Source organism: Mytilus edulis, chromosome 3 (genome assembly GCF_963676685.1).
Source record: "Mytilus edulis chromosome 3, xbMytEdul2.2, whole genome shotgun sequence".
NCBI classification, from domain to species: Eukaryota; Metazoa; Mollusca; class Bivalvia; order Mytilida; family Mytilidae; genus Mytilus; species Mytilus edulis.
The window spans coordinates 90,737,088-90,761,653 of record NC_092346.1 but is presented as its reverse complement, the minus strand read 5'-3'; the positions used below and the strand labels follow the sequence as shown (position 1 = coordinate 90,761,653).

The 24,566-nt window shown below is 30.8% G+C and overlaps 1 protein-coding gene across 1 annotated transcript; it reads right to left on the bottom strand.

Annotated features, from left to right (window-relative positions):
• LOC139515495 (uncharacterized) lies at window positions 1-24,566 on the bottom strand. Its single transcript, XM_071305070.1, has 23 exons — window positions 24,563-24,566; window positions 24,141-24,178; window positions 23,325-23,422; window positions 20,645-20,806; window positions 20,024-20,067; window positions 19,696-19,718; window positions 18,728-18,843; window positions 18,043-18,213; window positions 17,499-17,554; window positions 16,265-16,378; window positions 15,372-15,406; window positions 14,840-14,937; window positions 14,276-14,440; window positions 13,672-13,718; window positions 13,302-13,333; window positions 12,774-12,880; window positions 8,505-8,666; window positions 7,686-7,735; window positions 6,951-7,067; window positions 5,887-6,019; window positions 3,002-3,163; window positions 1,779-1,839; window positions 1-111 (listed from the first exon to the last, which is right to left on the bottom strand). Exons 1-23 carry the CDS (start codon window positions 24,564-24,566, stop codon window positions 1-3), a joined length of 2,106 nt encoding a protein of 701 aa, XP_071161171.1.

Sequence of the window (24,566 nt, the reverse complement as noted above, 5' to 3'; positions counted from 1 at the left end):
CTACCATCTTCCAATTTTAGGTCGTTGGTATAAAATAAGATGACATGTAGTTGTTGGTTTACACACAACTGTAGAATCAGGTGGTAGCGATGGGCCTTCAAAATAACTTGTCTGTAAAGCATAATGATAAAAGTAATTTACAAAGTTTTCTCATTCTGCTAAATATGATAGAAAAATGGTTCCGTGAATCCCTGTTTCTGCAAAATAAAACAAATCTTTTCACAAGTAAGATAGAAAACAGCCGTTAGGTTTTCTGTACTTGAAGCTAACATGTGTTGAACTGAAGACGGTAGCTAATACAAATGCAATTATTATATTCTAATGTATTTTATTTACAGTATAAATATAAGAATACGTTGTATAATTGCCTAAAAGACAGGTCTTCATCTCAGATTAAATTTAAAAAGAAGTAAGCTACTATAGCAAGCTACAAAAGACCAAGAAAATGCAAATGGAAAACAATTCCAACTAGGAAACTAAAAAGCGAATGTATACTTAAAACAATTATTTAAACTAACAAGATGCTCTCAAGGGCTTCAATCGCTCACCTGGAAAAAGTATTCGTTTCCCTTTATTAGACAGTTATGCTTTCTTATTTGTAGATTTTATCAAATTGCATTGTTGTAGGTATTGTAAAGATTACTATTTTACTGTTTTCAGTTTATAACTATCTATTAAAAGTTTTTGCGTCACTAAATGGATATAAATCATGTAACTTAAGTGACATATCATTTATGTCTACATTCTAGTATATCGGATTGTATTGAACAATTTATCTTTGAAAAATTTCTAATTTTCTTTTATAGTTTGATCATATACTTTCAAAATCTGTATTTGTTATACTTTTTGCAAAAAACAATCACAAAACCAAGGAATGACAAGGGGTTACTCAGTAATTGACGATTCGTCGATGTTGACTTATTTGTTGGTCATATTTTGCTGAACACATTTGTTTCCTTCAATTCCCCCCCTCTATTATGGATTTTCTTATCCAAGGAATACATGTAAATGACCTTATCCGTATTTGGCAAAACTATTGGGAATTTTTGGTCCTCAATGCTCTTCAACTTTGTACTTTTTTGCTTTATAACTAATTTGATCTGAGCGTCACTAATGAGTCTTATGTAAACGAAACGCACTTCTAGCGTAATAAATTATAATCATGGTACCTTTGATATCTATTTGCAAGAAATCAGTAAAATACGAATTTCAAGAGTTCTATTAACAAAACGTCTATGATGACTTATTTATAGTTTCAAAATAACATAAAAAAAAAAATGAAAAAAAAAAATAAGTTTCATTAGCAGAAACTACAAAATATTTCAACAAACTACTCAATATTTCAACAAACTACTCAATATTTCAACAAAATTTGACTAGATATCTTAACCCTTTCCTCCATTGAAATTTTGGTTTTGCATACTTCATTCGCATAGGCTTTTTCAACAAAATATCGAAAATATGCTTTGAAGTATTAATGCATTGCGAAAAACAAATATTCCATCAAATAATTTTAGTCGGATATTCATAAGATATTCTTATGAATATCCTTTTCATTTTCGGTACAAATTTTATTAAGTCTGATGCAGACACTTTGTAGTCAAAGCGTTTCAACTGAGGTACTACACAGTCGTCAAAAGGCGTCATTATGGAGTAAAGGGGATGGCGTCAAAAGGCGTCATTATGGAGGAAAGGGTAAAGAAGAATTTGTTTAAAAAGAATTACAAAGATACTAGTTTTATTTACATATATCTATAACATACAATATTGGTACTTACATTTGAGGCAGATTGAGTACTGTTTTTGTGTTTGAAGGCTTCTATTTTAAAACAAGTTTGTCTACAAATATATATAAAAAAAAGAAATGAGTTGCCAAATTAGCAACATACCCGCTTTTCTGTATATATGTCAAACTTAATAAGAGGATAGAGAGTGTGAAATGAAATTTAATTTGGTCATCAGCAAATTATTACAATTTGAAAAAGTATCACACTAATACTAGAGTAGTTAATCATTTATTTCTAAGTATCAATCAACTACTTAAATCATTGGCTGGATAGTTCATAGGATGTTACATGGACAAGACATAAAAGCAAGGCATTATTCGAATATGGCAAATTGATATGAAATGTATGATGAAAACTAACTCAATATAGGAGGCTAAGTCCTGCATGCATGGCTGAGATGGGTGAGTCGGTTTATATTGAAATATTACATGGCTAACCTGATTTAGTGATTTTATTTTTTATCATACATTTCATAAATAAATTTTAAATTATCCAAGATTTAAATAGTTCCATGTTCAAAGTGCTGTTTTCAATCAATCAGGGCTCATAACTCCATACAAAGTGAAATCTGTGAAAATTGTAACTGGTTGGTAACAACATATTTAAATTTGTAAAGCATTGGTGGAATTGTTCATAAATTATTTCTTGTCATTTAATGTTCCTAGAAACAGAGCACAACTGCAAAACAAAGTATAAATGACGTAGTTTGAGGTTTATTAAACACAAGTTGAGTAAAATGTCACTTATCTAGAAATTAATTTTAAATGCAACATGAAATATTTATAAAAAAAAGAAAAAAAACCCGTGGCAAATGAACGTCATAGTAGTTGTTATAACGTGATATATCCAAGCGTTATAATTGTTGTTTCAATGTTGTAATTTATTCTAATGAATTGATGACCGAAACGTATGAAAAATTGTGTTATAGTCTTTATTATATATATGAAAATGGGGAATTGGTATTCAACACAGCGAGAAAATCCCTAAAAATGCATATGTACTAGTTCACTAAAAAGGATGTCATACCAAATCTTAAATACACAAATGAACTAAAATTGAAAAGACATATAAGACTAACAAATATGTATATATAATAAAAACTATAACACTATTTTCCAAACGTTTTGGCCATTACGACTCCAACAGTTACCACATACACATATGAATTCAGGTAAACAGCAGTTAAGTTAGAATGTTTTATGTACAATACCTACCCACCATGCTCTATAATCATACACTGTTCATATATTCCTTCTTTTGTAACGTTTACTGGACCATCAATTTTGTATGTTCCTTTAGGGTATTTACTATCTTGGTGGATAGATGGAGGAGCTGATATTATATTAGGATTGCTAGTAGGTATTGTTACTTTCGGTCTGTGAAATGGAAAAAACAAATAAAATGGAAGAAATTAAATTTATCATTGTTAACAAAATGATTAACTACAATTATGATAATAATTAATATTTAATTCTTTTTATTTGTTAGACGTTTACACAGATAACAAAACAGTTAATCAACCCAATAGCCCTATACATCTACATGATGTATTTATACATGCACAAAGATAAACAAAACAAAATGCTATTATACTTCATTTGTAGATAGACCAATACCACTGACATGAAAAGTAGGACTACAATAAAGTTATAGCATTTCAAACTCATATCATAAGTATATATATAAACTTGCATCCTTTTCATTTGAGGATAGTGCACTGAATGGCAATCTCGTTTGAACCCACCCCCACTGAAAAATGGTCATTTCCCGTCTATTTTCCGATTTTAAAACGACCTTGAGAGGTGAACATTAACCAGACTGTGTTTCTTTGTCATTCAAGTATTACCCTATAGTTACAGCAGTCCATGCATGCTAACTGGGAGTATATGGGACTTACGTGTCTTGCTGGCGAATTATTATCGTCAAGTCAGGTCTGCCTAAATGTCCGTTTTTACGGATTTTTGACAAAACGGTGACCTAGATTTTACAGACTAGATTCCTATTGGCCATATTATACCTCTTTGTGTTCCTATACCACCTATGCATGCATTTACGATAATAGTTTATACCTACAATGACTACCAGTTAAGTAGTGGCCATCAAAAGATGCCCACCCCCACCTGATTTTGGCTACTTTTCACGTTTTTCCGATTTTGAACTCTTAAACGGCTTTCAACGTGCCATATTTTCATAAACAGACGTCTGAGAAGAGTTTATGGACCATGAACTGCTTGGTTGAAGTCCCTGCTAGCATGACAGTTCAGGTGGGGCAGTTCAAAAAAGGTATGGAGGGTCATACGGGCCATCAAAGAATGGTTGTCGCCATGACGCATATAGGCGTCATTGGGGGTTAATGGGTTAATTTTCAAATAAATTTCTATTTTTTTTTATCTGCAAAGTTGTTAACACGTGTGTATATTTGTGATTAATCTCTATGACGAGATAATTTACAATCTCTTACTTTTACTGTATTGATAAGGCGTCTCAAATTAAGAGAATTTTTAAAATGAAATTTTAAATCATCTATCATTTATTGTAACATGTACTTGCTTTAATAATGGAATATAATGAATGTTAAGTTGCAATTATAGGAAAAGCATGAGCATAATCGATGTTTCTCTACAAAAAATTATATTTTGACTTCAAGTACAATCTAAATAAACCGTTAAACAATACGTGAAATGTTTGTTATTCACAGACACTTGATACATTGAGCCTTTCCCTTTTTAGAATATTTTATTCCAGTGTATATGTTTTTTTCTAGTAAATTCGAATTCCTGAAATATTTCAACATTATTTTTAGTAGTTTAGTGTGTTTCACCACTATTAAAACGATCGTACAATAACACTAGATGATACTATTATCCATCTGTGGTAGCACGTATTTCTTACTGTAACTGTAAGATCGTATAGATGAGAATAAAACGCAATGTTTTTTTTAAAAAATACTTGAAAATGCCCGCGAAATGGCGGTACAATTTGGCAAGATTGAAACAAAGAGTTAATTCTATTTCTCTAAGAGATGGAAATGAGAAACATAGTGCAAAAGACCCCATTCATTTCTGTTGGAAAATAAAAATATTAAATACCTTAAGAAGAGGGACGAAAGATACCAAAGGGACAGTCAAACTCATAAATCGAAAATAAACTGACAACGCCATGGTTTAAAATGAAAAAAATTGACAAAGTATGATTTTCAATAGTTTTTTGCCGTGTCTACTTATTAACAGTATGAGCTACGTAAAATCCGTTACCCTGAAGGATTCAAAATTAGAAACATAATGGAAACATCACATTTAAATCGGCGGGAAAATAAGACAAAAAAAAACACGTCATCAGGAATCAACCCCTCTTGTTTTAGCCTGCATTTCAATGACAAATATTTTGAATTTCGCCGTCAATACGTCGCCGGAGCATGCGCGAAAGCTTATAAGACACAAAACGATATCAGTCTTCGAATTTGGATAAATTCTCAAAAATTTGCATTTTCTGTGGAAAATAGAATGTTTTAAAGACAAATTTAGGAAGTACAAAACACTACATTTATACGTAAAATCACAAATTTACCCGCCTTTGAATGATTATATAGTTGCGGCTCAATTAAATCGGTCTTTTTCTTCAGTATTATAGAAGTTGAAATCCAAAGAAATTTAAAAAACAAAAAACAAAAACGCCGGAAGTTTCACTAATGGACAATAAGGTAGACATAATACTGGCATTTCAAATTTGCTCTATCGGCAGCAAGATACTTCAGATACACCAAAATACAGACAAAATGTTAAAAATGTCAGGAAAATGGCCATTGTATATTATAGTTCGTTTCTGTGTGTGTTACATTTTAGTGTTGTGTTTCTGTTGTGTCGTAGTTCTCTTATATTTGATGTGTTTCCTTCAGTTTTAGTGTGTAACCCGGATTTGTTTTTTTTCTCTATCTGCTAGAGCCTCCTCCTTCGATTATTGTTTAATCATAGCGTTAGTCCGTGAAAGGCTAAAACAAATAGTTACTAAATAAGTCCTCCCTTATCCAAATAAGGAAAACTAAATTTATATAGAAATATGTATAACATCTTGAATATAACCACAAAAAAATGCAACTTACGGATTGTTTATGTCTCCATTTACTAACGTAGGTATTATACAAAATGTACCAACTTCACATCGGATTACTTTAGGTAGAGGTAAATGAGTAATTAATGGTGGTGATGATGTATGAGGGGTACCAGAAGAACCAGCTGTAACAGAAAAATATGACACGTATTTTATATGGTATTATAGGGTTATTGCATGAATATTGGGGAATATTGTCCCGAGTAGAATTTTATATTGCACGAGCCTGTTAGTGCAATATATGTTCTACGAGGAAGACAAATGTTTACATCCGAAACAAAAGCACAAATGTTCCTACTGATCTCTGACCTTCTTCTTGAGACTATTTTTAAACAAACTGTTATATCAAGTGTTATATCCATGAATAAGATAGCACATCCAAACTATGATCAGTCGACTGAACAAACCTTATTTCTTTGTTGTTTGTTGCATTGAAAATTCAGGAGCATAAATCTTGCATACCTACCATATCAAAAACAACTTTTTCATTTATTGCATAAATCTTGCATACCTACCATATCAAAAACAACTTTTTCATTTATTGCACACCAATTCAAAATTAAGTATAACACTTACCTTGACAACAGTGCCACCTTATATTTAGAGACTTTTACATACTTAATTTCAATTCGTACTAGGGTTTACAAAAAAACAAAGACACTACAAGAATTTCAGTCATTTGCTTCTACGGCTTTTTCCACAATTCAATAGAGGTTTTCATAATAAGCAATAATCAAACAAAATGGAAAACTGGTTCAAAAAATAATATTAAGAAACATTTTTTTTCTAAATTTCAGGATATCGATATCTTGACCTTGACCTTCAACTCAACATTCCCAAAATCAATACAAATATTCTCAAACCACAAAGGATATATCATACCAAGTTTTGTAGATATTGTAAATGGCTCAAAAGTTTTGTCTGGAAAAAAAAATATAAACATATGATAAATGTGCTTTGAATTTGACACAACTTAGCTATAAATCTGTATAAGAAGCACTTGTTTATAAAATGAAAGGACACGTTAAACATTTTCCTATTTATTAGTATAAATACCTTGCTGACAATGTTGTCCAGACTGTAACAAAGCACAAATACATGTTGGTTGTCCATTAATAATATCACATACACTACCATCCTGACAACTGGTCCCTTTGCAAGATGGACTTGGAGCTGAATTAAAAAATCATTCCCACTGACAAAAATATTCAATACAGCAAGAGTGACAAAGACATTGAACATGCCTGTAGTTAGAACTCATTGAATTTAACACTGGTACCAGTACATATAGGATTGGTAACTTCAGATACATTAAGTACATGACGATCTTCATAACCATTACTTTTAGCAATTTTAGTATCAGTGCATTACAGAAATGACGAAATAGGAAGGTGGTTGTTAGACATATCTTAAAACGGTAGTAATAAAGCACACCAGGTTCATATTTCCTTGTCTATAACCTTTCTTTGGCCCTCGAATATTTTACCTATTGCTCATTTCAATAAATGAACCATACTGCAACTTTAAGTCGTGTCTCTCTAATTATCGTCTGAAAGAACAAAGCCTGTTACACAATGCAGCAATAATAACTGTATACAGGATGTTTTTAAAATGTTTAAGAAGGCATGATGCATGGTTAAGAAGGAAGCTATAAAACAATTACATATTATAAAAACGTATGCATTCAATAAGAGAATAATAGCTCTTTCAAAAATAGCATAATCAAAATGGTGATAATGAAAACTTTGTGACAAACAATAATATGACTGAAGTTAAAACTATCATACTCACCAGAGTAATCCATGTATTTCACATAAAAACATCGAATTTCTCCTGGTATACTGAAAAGTGATGAATATAAAATGTCCATTTCAGAAGGAAAAGTGATGAAAGATATCCCGCAATATTTCATGATAATATAGGTTCAACAGGTGATCATCACTGATTTGGGAATCATTAAATATGTTTTTAGAACAATAACATGCAACGGTACTAATCCCAGAAACATTGCCTTTTCTATATGTTATTTAAACAGAAAACGTTTTCAAAATTCACCTTTTCAATACAAGTATTTGCTAAATTGTCCTATGTTTTATTTAACACTTATGAGAATAAACCCACAATCATTGTCTTAAATAATAGTATGTTACTATGATAACACTTGTGGCATTTGATAATTTCATTTACAATTTATAGTACAAGACGTTTGTTTTAGTTATAACATTCAATAAATGCTTGAATCTCAAGTTAGAGTGTTGAAACTAAAATGAGACAGACGAACATATGGATGGTAGAACAGTCAAGGGTATCAGATGGTAAAAACTGTCTGCCTTGACCTGGCATAAAAGTATGTTCGTAGTAAGATGTTAAAGTGAAATCATAGTGAATTTCTCAATAATTGATAAGACAGGTAGGAGGAAGAGATGGTGAGTTTTACTCATGGCGATATTTTTTTTTAATCAGCCAATACATGTGTTCAGATATTATTAAGTTTCTAGTAATTGGCTAGTACCAATTTTTATTCCATATAGGGAGTATCATTTATGTAATCATGAATAAACAGTAAATATTAACAGATAACTATTTTATTTTATCTTCAGTAATACCTACTTTGGTATAAATGTTTTGAAACAAAATCTGTATTTTCCGGTTGATCCTGAAGATGGGGTCAATGTTACGTCTGCAGTGCAGTTGCCAATCAATTTAGAATTATCAGCAGATGTAAAAAGATGGAGGTCATCTGTTGGTCCTTGAGTCTGTTCTACAGAGGGACTGAAATAAATCATACATATTTGATTCCATACATTTTACATACAATTCAATTCTTTTATAAACATGCATAACTGATAAATGAATACATCCGTGAAGAATAATGATCTATATTTAGTATTGTTAACTTATAACATGTATGTTCTGCGTTTAAATGCAAGGAAAAGAAATTTACAAATGTAACATATGTCTTTTACAGTTTCCGTGCTCAACAACTGTATAAGCTTAAATGACGATGGACGCTTATAATAATATGGCTTAATATACTGTCTCCTTATAACAATCACACTGTAAAATGAAATGAAACTCGTCTTCTATTGTATTTAAAGTACAGAGAGTGCATTTTCTTTCTGATTTATTAACACCGTGATATCGTCCTGTTACAACAAATAAGCTATGTGAAGACAATCTTATTCTCGTTAAATACACTCTAAAATTCACATGTTTAGTAAGGGATAATTGTAAACAAACATTTTTTACTCAGTATTTTGACAAAAAAAAATTTGGCGAGCCATCCAATAATTGATTCAAGTATTGATTAGCTTGATCAAATATTCTAGTTTTGACAAAATACTTAAGAGTGTCATTTACAACTAAATTATCTTGGTTATACCAGAAGTCATTCAGACCCAAATTAAACAAAAAATATTTCACCTTATAAATCCAACTGTTTCTGTTATTATATTGCATTGATTCCGTATCTGTTCTTTGTAACAATTTTCAAGAATACAATTATTCGTTGATAAAAGTTTAAACCAATATCTTATAATATTATACAATCTAAGATATATCAATGGATATCTACCAAGCTCATAATACACCATTACATTCGTTGTACATTGTTTGACACATACATACTATTTTACTATTAACAATAACCACAAAAAACCTATTTCTCGTATCAAACATAAACTAAAAGAACTAGCCAAGAAATTTGGTTTTTTTCCCGGCAGATAAAGCTGCTAATAATATTATTATTGTTTGACGTAAATTTTACATTGAGGTTCTGAAAAAAGAAATCACCAATTCACCAACAATCCAACTGACTCCATTTTCAGAAAACGACATCTGTAACAAACATAAACTTTGAGCTACTGCTTTACAAGCAGAGCCACATACAATGAAAGTCCCAACTATGTACTGGCTTCCGAAGCTACACAAAACACCTTACAAATATAGATTTATTTCGTCTTCAAGCCATTGTTCCACTACTAAATTGTCTATTCTTCTTACAAGCACACTTGGTACAATAAAAAATCTGATAATAAATTGTTCAAATAAGGCCTTCGAAAATAGTGGAATTAATTATTTTTGGAGTGTCAAGAACTCGTTGGAAGTACTTGATAAATTGCATGCTTATATTGGTGATTTTAAATCTGTTCAAAGTTTTGATTTTTCTACCCTGTATACCACATTGCCTCACATTCTCATTTAGAAAAAATTCACACACCTAATTAAATGGGCATTTAAAAAGTCAGAATGTGAATATATATGTTCAAACTGTTTTAGGTCATGTTTTAGAAGCAATAAACAAAAAAACTATGTCAATTGGACATGCTTTGATACTATATATGCCCTTGAATTTTTACTAGATAACATTTTTGTTCGCTTTGGGGATTCCGTATATCGTCAGATTATCGGAATTCCAATGGGGACTAACTGTGCACCACTTATTGCAGACCTGTTTTTGTATTGCTATGAGTTACAATTTATGACAAAAATAAGCAAATACCCATCGAAACAACATCTGATAAACAAATTTAATAATACTTTTAGATATTTGGATGATATTTTGGCTCTCAATAATGACGACTTCAGTATGTATATTAAAGAAATTTATCCTGTTGAACTTACTTTAAATAAAGCTAATACTAACAATGACCACTGCCCTTTCCTCGATCTTGATATCTATATCACTAACAGAAAGCTGAATACTAAAATTTATGATAAAAGAGATGATTTTTCATTTCCTATCGTTAATTATCCATTTTTAGATGGTGACGTTCCCTTGTCACCATCTTACGGTGTTTATATATCCCAACTTGTACGATTCGAATTCGCTCGTGTATGTAACAATGTTTTAGATTTTAACGAGAGAAATTTATGTATTACTGAAAAATTATTACACCAGGGTTTTCGATATCACAAACTAGTCAAAACATTTACTAAATTTTATCATCGGTATAAGGACATCATTCGTAAATATAGCTCAACATGCAGACTTCTTATACGTTCAGGTATTTCACATCCAATTTTTTATGGAAATATTCTTTATAAAGCACAAAGGTGTCAGTATTCACCTCAAAAACAAACAAAACCTTTGAATTGACTTATTAAGAAGGGATATAGTTACGATACTGTTGTCAGGTCATTAAAGATTGCATATTTTGGCGTTAATATTGATTCACTTATAGGGTCTTTGCATCGGAACTAAACAGTTGTTGGCATGACACGGGTTATGTTTTTCTCATATATGTTATGATGGTATGATACTAAACCCCTAACGGGAAGGATTGTGCCTGATGTTCATATGATGAAATCATAATCTTTCAGTCAGTTTAATTGAAGTCTGGAGCTGGCATGTCAGTTAACTGCTAGTAGTCTGTTGTTATTTATGTATTATTGTCATTTTGTTTATTTTCATTGGTTACATCTTCTGACATCAGACTTGGACTTCTCTTGAACTGAATTTTAATGTGCGTATTGTTATACGTTTACTTTTCTACATTGGCTAGAAGTATAGGGTGAGGGTTGAGATCTCACAAACATGTTTAACCCCGCCGCATTTTTGCGCCTGTCCCAAGTCAGGAGCCTCTGGCCTTTGTTAGTCTTGTATTATTTTAATTTTAGTTTCTTGTGTACAATTTGGAAATTAGTATGGCGTTCATTATCACTGAACTAGTATATATTTGATAGGGGCCAGTTGAAGGACGCCTCCGGGTGCAGGAATTTCTCGCTAGATTGAAGACCTGTTGGTGACCTTCTGCTGTTTTTTGTTTGTTTTTTTCTATGGTCGGGTTGTTGTCTCTTTGGCACATTCCCCATTTCCATTCTCAATTTCATCAATTGCATTTATCTAGTTTAGGATCAATTACAGTATTAAACTTTAGCATAGCCTTATAAGATAAACATTGAAAACTGGGAAAATCTCGTAAATGTAAAAGAGGATTGATTAAATGAAAGATATAATGAAAACCTTCAACCTCTTGGAAGTATCGTTAAAACAAACAAAAACACGATAGACACTATCATAAAGGCATAGTAAAATTTGTCTGACACACATCACTTACAAAGTGTGCTTATCACTACATGAACACTACTGAACAAAATTTAAAAGAAGGTTTCCCGATTACACAAAACAAACAGACCATACATACAATTATCAGGCATTAACAGGACGCCATGGTTAGATATTTCTTTTGTACATAACACAGCAAGACCATGAATTAACCAGTCATTAACAGAAGGTAATGGCTAGATTCTTCTACAGAACACAAAACAAACATATCATTAAAAAATCATCTGGACAAAAATTCCCTGGTTATAAACAATTACCATTCAAGGTAAACACCACCAAACATTACCAAGAGGACATGACAATATGTCTCTGGTAAAAAGCACTTACCTGAACACCACCAAACATACACAGGAGGAAATGAAAAAATGTTCCTGGTATAAAACACTAACCATTCAGGGTAAACACTATCAGAAATAAACAGAAGGACATGACAAGATTTCTTTAATTTGATATAAAGGATTACAATTCAGGGTAAACACCACTAGACGTTTAAAGGAGGACATGAGAAGATTTTTGCGGTATAAAACACTAAACATTCGGGCAAAACACTTCAGGCATACACAGGAGCACATGACAAGATTATCTTGATAGAAAAGACTTACAATGTAAGGTAAACAGCACCAGACATAAACAAGAGCACACGACAAGATTTCTTTGATATAAAGGACTTACCATACAAGGTAAACAGCACCAGACATAAACAAGAGCACATGACAAGATTTCTTTGATATAAACGACTTACTATTCAGGGTAAACACCATCAGATATAAACAAAAGGACATGACAAGATTTTACTCGTATAAAACACTTACCATTCAGGGTAAACACCACCAGACATAAACAGGAGGACATGACAAGATTTCCCTGGTACACATTGTGTTACAGAATCATGTAGTATTGTTGGTGTTACAAAGTAAGGCTGCAAAAAATAGGTATTTTAAAGTTCATCTAAAGTCACACTTATTTATATTAAATGTCATCTTACAATAAACATGAAAACTGCTTTAAAAAACAAATTACATGCTTAAGGGTCTGGTTTTACAATGTCATTTTTACATTTTCATATAGTTGCTTGTTAGTCTTTTGTGTCAAGGCCCCAATGCTTCATGAATCAACATACACATTTTATAAATCAAATGCAGTATAGATAGCCAAAGCATTTTTTAAACCAGTGGCATAAATACATAACTGTGTCAAAGACATGCAGGTGTGGCAGCTGGGAATGACTAAAAAGAAGGCCCTTAAATTTGTCAAAACAGACATTTTTTGCTTATTCCAGTTAGCTGACAATAGGTAAGATTTTAGTCAATATTGATAATTTAATCCACAAGCATACATACCTGACTCGTCTTCACCTCATGATTGTAAGAATCTACAAAAGACAAGAACTTTTCTATCAACAAAACAGATTCTTATTAATAAGAATAGTCAATATTGAAATGTTTTGATGTAGAATTTATGTAGTCTTTTCAAACTACAAAAGACAATAACAGTATTACTCATCTAATCTATAAAGGCATTCAACAATAACAGATGGTCGAGTTGTTGCCTCTTTGACACAGTACCTGTTTCTCTTCTCAATTGTATTTTTGAAAGTAAAAAGATAAGGTCTCAGCCACATGGGAATGAAGAAAAAAATAACTTAACCGGCTCTTTTTAATGTTATTCTTGCAAGGCAAAAACAATTGGTTACAGAGAATCCATATTTACCTGGAGATTTTACTTCGACCTCAAAACAAAATTCATCGCTAGTTGTCCTGAAATACATATAAAAAAAGAGCTGTATAAATAAGGATAACTCATGTGACATATAATGCTGCCAACTATTATAAAATTCTACATAAGGCTTGCAATCTCTCATCAGCCATCACTCTTACATGACCACACCAACCTAACAGTCTCATGTGAATATAGTGACATAAAATTATCAGCACGTCTTTTCTGAACCATCTTACATGTACATGTAAATGGTAAAATTAATGATCCACAAGTCATTCGTAAACTATCTTACATTTTTTTTATTAACAAACCTTATGTGTCCAAGATTTTCATTTTAAACTGATATAATATTGACCTGCTTATAAGCTTTTTGGAAATTTAAACAGATGTTTTAGGATACCAATGCTTTTCCCATGATGTTGTACACTTCAAATTTATTTTTATTTCCCCATATTTTTGAAGCATAATATTGATCAACATTCAGCAGTAAAACAACTTCCACTTGAACTTAAGGATAGACTTTTCAAAAATTTTATAAGAATAGTAACACCTAGAATCCCCCACATTCTGCTTGTATCTGTATCAGAATACCTACTCTCTATTATCGCCTGTTTGAACACAGGTTTTGTGTACGCCAGGTGTATTACCGACCACATTCAATTGAGAAAGGAAGGTACCAGTATTTTTAGGATCAGGTATTATTGTTGTTCCCTTGGATGACAATCCTGCTTCAGTATGTCCAGGTCGCACTGAAGGTGGACTGTAAAATTAATGTTTATAGTTTTAATTCATATAATGCCACATTTTATCACTTTTAAAACTGTTTTTCTTTCAATTAATGCCTTGATCAGAATTGTTATTCAAAACAGGTCACTTTGTGCAATATAATGACAAAAAAAATCTTCGTGACGGGAAACTAGGGCATAAGATGTTGTAAAAATATGTTATTTTTCGCTCTTAGTATCATAAAAAAAACTTCTTGGACATTTAAAAATCCAAATGCTGAAATCCAAAGAAATAGGGAAATTAAAACATATATTCAAAGAATTCATCAACATAATACCAAATCATTACAATAAATGAAACATGTGTTAACTTCCTTTGAATACTTTGGATACTCTATATACCATAAATGCATGTGTGTATTACTATCACTTACTTAGCACTTGACGTGACTGTAAATGGAATAGAACATTCCTCATGCAAAACACATACGACTTTCTGTGGTAATACATGGTCTCCTGTCTCGGAACCTGGCTGAAATTACAAATGTTTATATGAGTAACACATTTTATTATCTTTAACATACACATGATCAGATTTCTATATTTTATTTTTGATTTATATAATAATTGGATGTGGTATTATTGCATATGTAAACTATCATTTAACACATACGAAGATACTCTTTCAGTTGCCTCAATTAATTTACACTTAGTTTTTATCAGTATCTGATTACTGTATAATTGTATGTACAATTTACCCTTAGTAAATTTAACTTAAAATGTAGGACCGTTTTGTGTTGGAAACTAGTAAAAGAGTAAGTCAAGTACTGTGAAATGCAATGCTGATAACTTCAATTCCAGTATAAAGATAAATTGCATTACTTTATCAGCTATATTGAAATGCTCATTAACTTGATACATTCATAAGACTCAGCCAAAGAAAATAACATAAAACAATGTACCTACCTGTGAGTGTGGAGCTGTGAGGGAATTGCCATGAGCTAAAAATATTAGATATTTAGATATATCTTATAATTTTCACTTAAAACAATATGAGCTAACCTCCAAATAACTATAAAAACAAATTCATATATAAAGATGTCATCATTTTGGCATTAATGAAAGTAGTTTTGTAGTGAATTTGACTTTCTATTAGATGTGTTTGTAATGAAGACACGAAAAGATTTTGTAAGAAAAAAATGCAGTTGGATCTTGACTGAAACAGAAAAAAACAAGCAGGTAAAGAATGAACGTTATGATGATCAATAATGTTTTGTTTACTGAAGAGGATTGTATTACTGGATGTAATTGACAATACCTTTTTCAGACTTTTAAAACAAATTGAAACTGAAATCCAATCAGGTGTGTGATACATATTTATGTACAAGGGTAAACCTACAAGCCTGATAGTCATATTTAAGTCAAGACACCAACATTATATTAAGTTAGTTGTGAAAAGAACACGATTGCTGCTTTTTGTTTCTGAAATCTGTCATGAATAAATTTAGGACATTAGTTCATAGAGGAAACATCAGACTACTGTAAATTTATAGAGGTTTTAGTTAATGTTAATAATGCGACCGCTTGATAGTCGTAATAATAAGAATTCGTATTCTGATGTGTGATAATCTATCTGTACTTCTTAAGTATCACAATAATAAGAATTCACAATCTGAGATGGAATACTTTATCTGTATGAAGATAACCCGGAAATCACAATAATGAATCCTGATTTTAAAAATTAGCAATAACAAATGTATGCTATAATTTCTTAATTGACAGTATCATTCCCCATTATAACAGATGGATTAATTTATTTCATTTTTCTCAAATTCTAATGTATGACCTTTTGTACTCACCAACTTGACAAGTAGTTCCAGAATATCCAGATGGACACTGACAGAATCCTATGTTTCCTTTGCCATTACAAAAACCTTGGTTCATGCAAATTAGTCTGCTGCAGGGTCCTCTAGCTAGAAAAAAAACGAAAATATATAAATTGTTATTTCGCCCATAAAAAGGAAAATCACAAAAATTCTGAACTCCGAGGAATATTCAAAACGGAAAGTCCCTAATCTAATGGCAAAATCAAAAGCTCAAACTCATCAAACGAATCGATAACACATATTTTTTTATAAAAAAATACTTGAACATGGATAAAATAATTCATGTTCGACATACTGAAAACAACAAATATCAAAACTTCAACATATTAAAGGGCAAACGTTCATATATCATAACAATTAAAGGAGAAACGATAAACCCCATCATTATTTTATGTATCACTCGTACACAACTCTGATTTGTACATTTAATCTAAATTCGTAATTTCTATCTGTCCTGGTTCTATAAAATTTGACCATTTACTGGAATCAACTGAACCTTAACTTGACCAAAATAAATCCTTAATGTTTACCCCTTTTGCAAATAGTTTCCAAATAATTTGATAATAGGGGAATATGTATTCAGATGACACAGATAATACTTCTGCATTCATGTTATAAAAGGGCAAAACTCAAGAATCATAAATTAACGCCGCCAAAATTAGGGCTTCTTTCGTATTATGCATTGTGACGGGTAATATCAGGGTGAAACATAAAGATGATGATCATTTTTGAAATTTTTTCACTTGTGCTATTATTTGATACAGGGAAGACCGATGTTAAAATGACAACATTGTTTTCAAGATCCACTCAATGGATATCACATTCCTTATGAAGTTGATGAAAAAGACTCCAAAGTTCACCATGTTTGACTGAATAATGTTTCAAAGCATTACTGTTCTTCGTCATACAGAATCATGCAGTTAAACAAAGAAGGCATACGTCCTCATTATCTACATTCAATAAGAACAAAAATAAGATGTATAACACTTTTAAAGTATAGTCACTTTAAAACCTGTTTGAATTATACAAGTATAAAAAAATCTTATGTCTTTATTTTAAAGTATTTTTGTAATTCAATGTATTTATTGTTAATTTGAAAGAGGATGAAACACATTTTATGTTCAGGTTAAATGCCAAAAATGTAATATTTTATCTTCACGTAAATATTACAAGAATGGGTGAAGACAATACCGTCTAAAATATGTACCATGTAATGGGTCTTTCGTTATCGTAATGCTGTAACACCTTTCCTCCCCTTCTCCTCTACAAAAAAAGTATTTAATATAAAATAAATCATTATTTATCTCATTTATATAGATTCAAATTTGACAATCTTAACAAATAGATCAGTGTTTAATTGGGCCTCAGTTATAGTTTTAAAACAGTACAGAATTTCAGACATTACAGTCTATAGTTTACAAAAAGTATAAAAGTGTGTTTTATAATTTAGTTTTTCTGAGAAAAAAACACCACAAGTTTAAGGGCGTGACAGATATAGTACAGTAACTAAATCATTAAGGTACAATTTAAGATGCTGAAGATAATTTTAGCCTAGGGATAGGCAAATAATCATTATAAAGGGTTTTGCACTAGCTTTTGATTAGTTCGTGGCATTTGTAACTTATGTGCAAACACAGCCTCCGTTTATGCAATTCATGCGTTGTTAACCATTTATATGGAAATATAATTGTATCATGAGACTTTAACATATAGAAATATGAGCATGCAATTCTACTAAATACATATCTTACCCATGGCCTTGTACATTTTTTTCAGGAGGAGTTTTCAATGTAAAACAAACACTTATTGTCCTTTCTATATCTGTGTGTATGGATACATCAGTAGAACATGGACTTGGTTCTTTATCTGACTGGAAAACAAAGATCCCATCTGGTGCTTTCATATCAGACTCCACTAATGGACTGAAAATAAAATGTTTTTAATCCAATGTTTTGCACTAACATTGAAGTCAAATTAGGCAAATTCCAATAAAACGTTTTATCTGTCATGATCTTACATAGGCTATAGAAACGCTACATCTATGAAGTTGTAAGTATAAAAAAAGTATTTCAAATTAAAATTCAAAACGTAAAATCACAAAAATACTGAACTCAGAGGAAAACCAATTCGGAAAGATTCTAATCACAAATAGCAAAATGGCAAAATCAAATGACAAAACAAATAAAAAATGGACAAGAAATGTCATATTCCTGACTTGGTAAAGGCATTTTCAATTGTAGAAAATTGTGGATTTAACCTGGTTTTATAGCACTAAACCTCTCACCTTGTTGGCAGTCTCATCAAATTCCATTTACAGGTGTGCATAAAAAACTAATCGTATGTCACATGACGTTATGCCAAATTATGAACTCGGTAATAAAAAATAATTCAATGCAAAACAACATGTAAAAGATTCAATTTTTAAAAAAGTATTACCAGTTTAGGTTATACACTTGACTCTTCATCCATAAGTTTATATGACACGCTTCACCTACTGAACATTCAATACTACTGCCATCTGGTAGAGTAGGGGAGAGAAACTGTGGCTTACTCTGTAAAGACAAAACAATTTGACATGACTAGAATAAATAATGGTAGCATTTCATCATTGAAGGAACATATATAATGAGTTGTTTTTATTCAAAGTCAACCTTCAAAATACCACTAAAAATTGTTATTCAACATTACAATTGACTTTAACCATTTCTTAAGCGACCTTAAAAGTTTCATTGAAGACATTCAACGCAGCAATACAATAATAATGTTCAATGAAGTTTAAAGAAAAAATAAATTAAAAGTGACTAAAAAATTAAAAACCTAGAAGATGTAATTTAACCAAGCAGTCTCAGTGAAGATAATGATTTTTCGATATGGTTTTAATGCGAATCATATGCCATCAGTCCCCTTGACCAATACATGATGATTGCCAGTTGATTTCTTTTGAAAACAAATCCAATAATGTTTTTAAAGATTTCAGAAAACTTTTTGGACACTAAGATTTTCATCTTATCCAAACTAACAAAATATTATTTCAAACATTATTCCTGTCAAGTTACGGGATGACGAACATGTGATTTTTCATTGGATTTTAATGGAAACTTTAAATCCTGCGTTATGTCATGTTTGCTGATTGATGCCATGTTTGTCATCTGGTTAATATAAAACGCAAATGGTTTTCCATTCTAACTCTACTAAAGTTTCAGATCACTTTGCTTTGCAGTTTCAGAGATTATTCAAATTGTCAAACAAATATCACTCTGGATGCCATCTCGTACAATAATTGTTAAAGACAATCACAAAATCAAAAAAGGATTCTCAGCTTAAAGTATTCCAACTTGTGTACAAGATTAAAACTATTTGCAGGTTTTATAATAAATTATAAATCCACTTAGTATAAAACTTACATTAGAAACAGGTTTAGGTAATTCTAAAAGTAAAACATATTATTTGTTATGAATGCTTTAATTTGTAGAAAATAACCAGAAATGAACAAGGGCATAACCCTTGTAACTGTATTATGTTACAGATTCCTATTAAAACTTGTACAGTAAGAAAGTTCTTCCAGATAATTTTTTTATTAGCCATATTAATTATATTCATGATATACGGACATGATATTTACATAGTTTCATATATTTACTAATATCTTTATCTAAAATAATAATTTAACCTTAAATATTTTTTTTTCTTATATCAACACAACCTTTAATTAATTTTAAGCATTGATCTTACCAGCTGTTACTTCTATTGAATAACACAACTCATCAGCTGTTTGACTGAAAAATAAGAGTTGTATATGATAATTGTTTTAGTCAAACTACAGTTTACTGTAAAACCGATATTAAGAATGTTTTCATGTAGCTTCAAAACGTATGTTTCAGACAGGTCGAGTTTTGTACAGAACATACAACCAGATTTCCAGTAGTCTTATAACTATAATTAGTTTTTTCAAAAATCAAGTCTGATAGATTTATTTGTCTAGTTAGCCTGTACATTTCATTGAAAATACATGTAACATGAAATAGTAAAACGCAATCGGCACATTAAATAGCATAGGATACATAAATAAGATGTTATGGTTGTGTTTTCATACTTATCTTTCAATTATCTGCGAACACTCAATGGAGATCCTCAAATTTGATGATAATATTAAAAAACTTAAAAATTGAAAGCAGAAATTTCATAGGGGGACATTTTGACACTGAAATAAAACGCATATTTTGACCACAAATATATTATTGTGTAAAAAGGAAAAAAAAATCATGAATTAAGCTTATGAATTGAATATTGGGTCCTCATAAACTTCTCTATGCCTCCCTCGCAGAAAATTAAATGGTCATACCCTCAACTTACCCAGCAGCATTCACATTTTGTACACAAACTTTATGGTTCCCTGTTTTCTTTGGCAGTATAGAAGTAACAGTATGATATACATGCGAGTTATTTCTATCTTGTGTCACATGCATGCCCTGCACCTCGACACTGGAGTCCACAAAACCTTTCTTCATTGAGGGTCTAAATATAAAAAAAAACCAGAAAATCTTTTTTTTTATAATGTGTTTATTGGCAAAGAACTTCATATATGTAATATAATTATAGTAAATAAGTTCATAGTACATCAGCAAAATCGAGACAAGTACATAAAGTTGATATTTTGAATCCTTCTATAAGCGTATATTAACATTATTAATAATTTTAAAAAAGAATAGAAAATCTAAATCTAAGGTAGCATGGATTGGGTAGATATTTTTATTATGTGAGAGTTAGCTTATAAAATCATTGTATTAGTTGGAGCCAGGGGTTCCAGCAGGTGTACGCTCTTTGCAATGGTTTATTTTTATAAAATATTATTTTTTCAATGAACAATTTTTTTTTAAGGTATTTTTTTAAGACTACACTATTTACTTGTCCACATTGCATTTTTGTTTTGTATATATTATATTTGGTTAATAGTATTATGAGATTTCTTATGTAGTTTTTTTCTGTTTTTCCTAATATCCCAAATAAGACAATATCTAAATTAAGTGGTAGTTCAATTTGGACTTTTGCAAATATCCATTTATTAAGTTCTTCCCAAACATCAAAAACTTTTGGACATGTCCAGAATATGTGTTCAATAGTTTCTATTGAGTCTGAACAGAAAGTGCATTTATTGTTTCGTGAGACTTTAATTTTGTAGAGAAATTTATTTGTTCCCAAAATTCTGTGATTAATCCTGTATTGGAGCCACTGTAATTTTGAGTTTTTAGTAATGTAAAATGGAAGTCTGTATATTTTATTCCAAATAATATTATGTCTATTTAGGATTAAAGACCACTTTTCCTGCGATGTGATATTGGTTATTTTTTTATTTAAAACATTAAACATGTCTTTTGATCCTTGTGTAGATTTCATAAATATAGAAATAGTAGTTGGTATAATTGGCCCATAAGGCTTCATAAGCTGATTATTTTTAATATTAAGACTTTTCATATAGGAATAAACAGCTGACATTACTCCTTAAAATATAAGAAAGTTGGTATCAACATCATATGTTTTTTTTAAATTCCTGCCAATTCATTAAATGTCCATCATTATCAATTAAATCATTTATTAGCCAGACGCCCTTTTCAGTCCATTTTTTATACAGAGGAGTTTGATTACCAATTTTAATTTCTTTACTATTCCAAAGATTAGATGCGATATAATCATATTCATTCTTAATAGCTACTTTGGTTTGTAGTTCAGTCCAAGCATTAAAAACCTCCAGCCAAAAAGGATTTCTTACTTGTGTTCTTGGACCTACCAAGAATAATTCATTTAATTCAATTTTTTCAGTACAAGTTAGTAACTTACAATAGTTATTAGTTTGTTTGATTATTCTTCTTATCCAAGTTAGTTTTAATCCTTTGATGTATTGTTTTAGATTTAACATGTTAAGTCCACCCAGTTCATATATTTGAGCAATTGTTTCCCTTTTAATTTTGTCTGGTTTACCATCCCAAATAAAATCAAATATTTTTTTATGAATTGATTTAGTAATCCATTATTAAGATTTGGTAAAGTTAAAAATAGGTGATTGAGCTTTGAAATTATAAGACTTTTAATTATTGTAATTTTTCCAATTGGGGATAAGTATTTGTTAGACCAGCTTTTATAATCTTTAACATAAAAACTGGCATAAAAATTTACATTTAATTTAAGACCAGTAGTTTCTGAAATGTTTCCTACATGCAAAATAAAAAAAAATTGTCAACAAATATGTCAGCTAGTCAATAATAGGCGACAAGAACCATATCAATTTAGTTGTTTTAACGGAATTATGGTAACACACTTACCACTAGATCCAAAACAAGTATTTATCTGAAATGGCTCCAGTTTTAACTTAGAGTCCGATTGAGATGACGTTGAACCAGGCACCAAATATTACCACGGTTATAAGTTAGGACAATCTTTAGATTATACATTTTCTATGACAGTGTTTAAATTTTCAGCCATATAAGTGTCATGAGGACTAATTACTTTACAAACCAGCGCTATTTTAATTCCCACTCATAAAAATAGTTGTTCCTACCAATGCATCTCTTATAAATGCCATTAGTGATGAAATCTAATATCCTATGTTTTTTAAAGATAAAATTTTTACCAATTTGAATTCGAAGACTTACTTTACATTAGGATCTCCAGTCAAAACAGATGGTATCTCACATAGATCTTCTTAGAAGACTTACTTAACATTAGGTATTCCAGTCAAAACAGATGGTATCTCACATAGATCTTCTTAGAAGATTTACTTTTACATTAGGATCTCCAGTCAAAACAGATGGTATCTCACATAGATCTTCTTAGAAGACTTACTTTACATTAGGATCTCCAGTCAATATTGATGGTATCTCACATGAATCTCCTTAAAAGGCTTATTTTACATAAGAATCTCCCTTCAACACATATGGTATATCACATGATCTTCGATCTTAGAAGACTTACTTTACATAAAAATCAACTAGTCAAGACAGATGATATCTCACATCATCTGCGATCTCAGAAGACTTACTTTATATTAGGATCTCCGGTCAACACAGATGGTATCTCACATGGATCCCCAAGATGACATTTAATTGATGTTGGTAACGATGATCCAATGAATTTGGCCTACAGATAAATGAAACTACAAGTGTTACATACATTGTCATATACATTTATTAAAAAAAGACATCTTTGCATTTTTAATACTTGAATGTAAATTGTTTCTTTTTTTTCATAATTATATATAGTAGTACTATATGCCCACTTTCAGTTTTATCTAATGTCATCTTGAAAGTAGAACACAGGAATGAAATGCAGACGCACACTTTACTACACACACACACTATCCAATGTAAAATAAAGAAGATGTGGATTGCCAATGATACAACTATCCACAAGAGAACAAAATGAAACAGAAATTAACAACTATAGGTCAAAGTATGGCCTTTAATAATGAGCAAAGCCCATAGGCCTAGTCGTCAGCTATGACAGACCCCGAAATGACAATGTAAAACAATTCAAACAACCTCATTTATGTACAAAAAATGAACGAAAAACAAATATGTAACACATAAACAAAAGATAACCACTGAATTACAGGCACATACATACAGAATGTGGCGAGGGTAAACATGTTAACGGGATCCCAACCCTCCCCTATCCTGAGACAGTGGTTTAACAGTACAACAAAAGAAAAATATTTTACAAATCAGTTGAAAAAGGCTTAAAAACAGGCCATTTTCATTTTATTTTCATGAAACTATCATCTTTGAAATCATCTTATATTTATTGAAATCTTAACTTTCAGGTTCAGAAAATACCAAAAGAATAAAAATTAACTTACTCCACTTGTTGCAAGACTGGTCAATCCTTCTGTTGTCTCTGAAAAAAACCCCAACATATATTGAAAAATATATACTATTACTTAATATAGTGAGTTTCAGCACGACCTACAACCTTAACAGGGAAAGTAAATAGTTACAGAACAAGACTCAAACAATCCTATATTGGGAGAGGTACATACATGAGTCATTCAGAATTCCTTATAAATAGATCCCGAATCTTGATCGTCCTAAAAATAAATTCTTTCATTGATCTAACATGTCTAAAAAAAAAAAAAAAAAAAAATCCCGACTCCGAAATAAACGTGTTTAAAAAAAAAAAAAGCCAAGTTTGGACGTGGAACAAAAGGTCCTCCATTCCTTTATATTCAGAGATAAGTAAGAAAACAAGAAACAAATATAAATTTAAGTCATCTTGGCTTACTCAT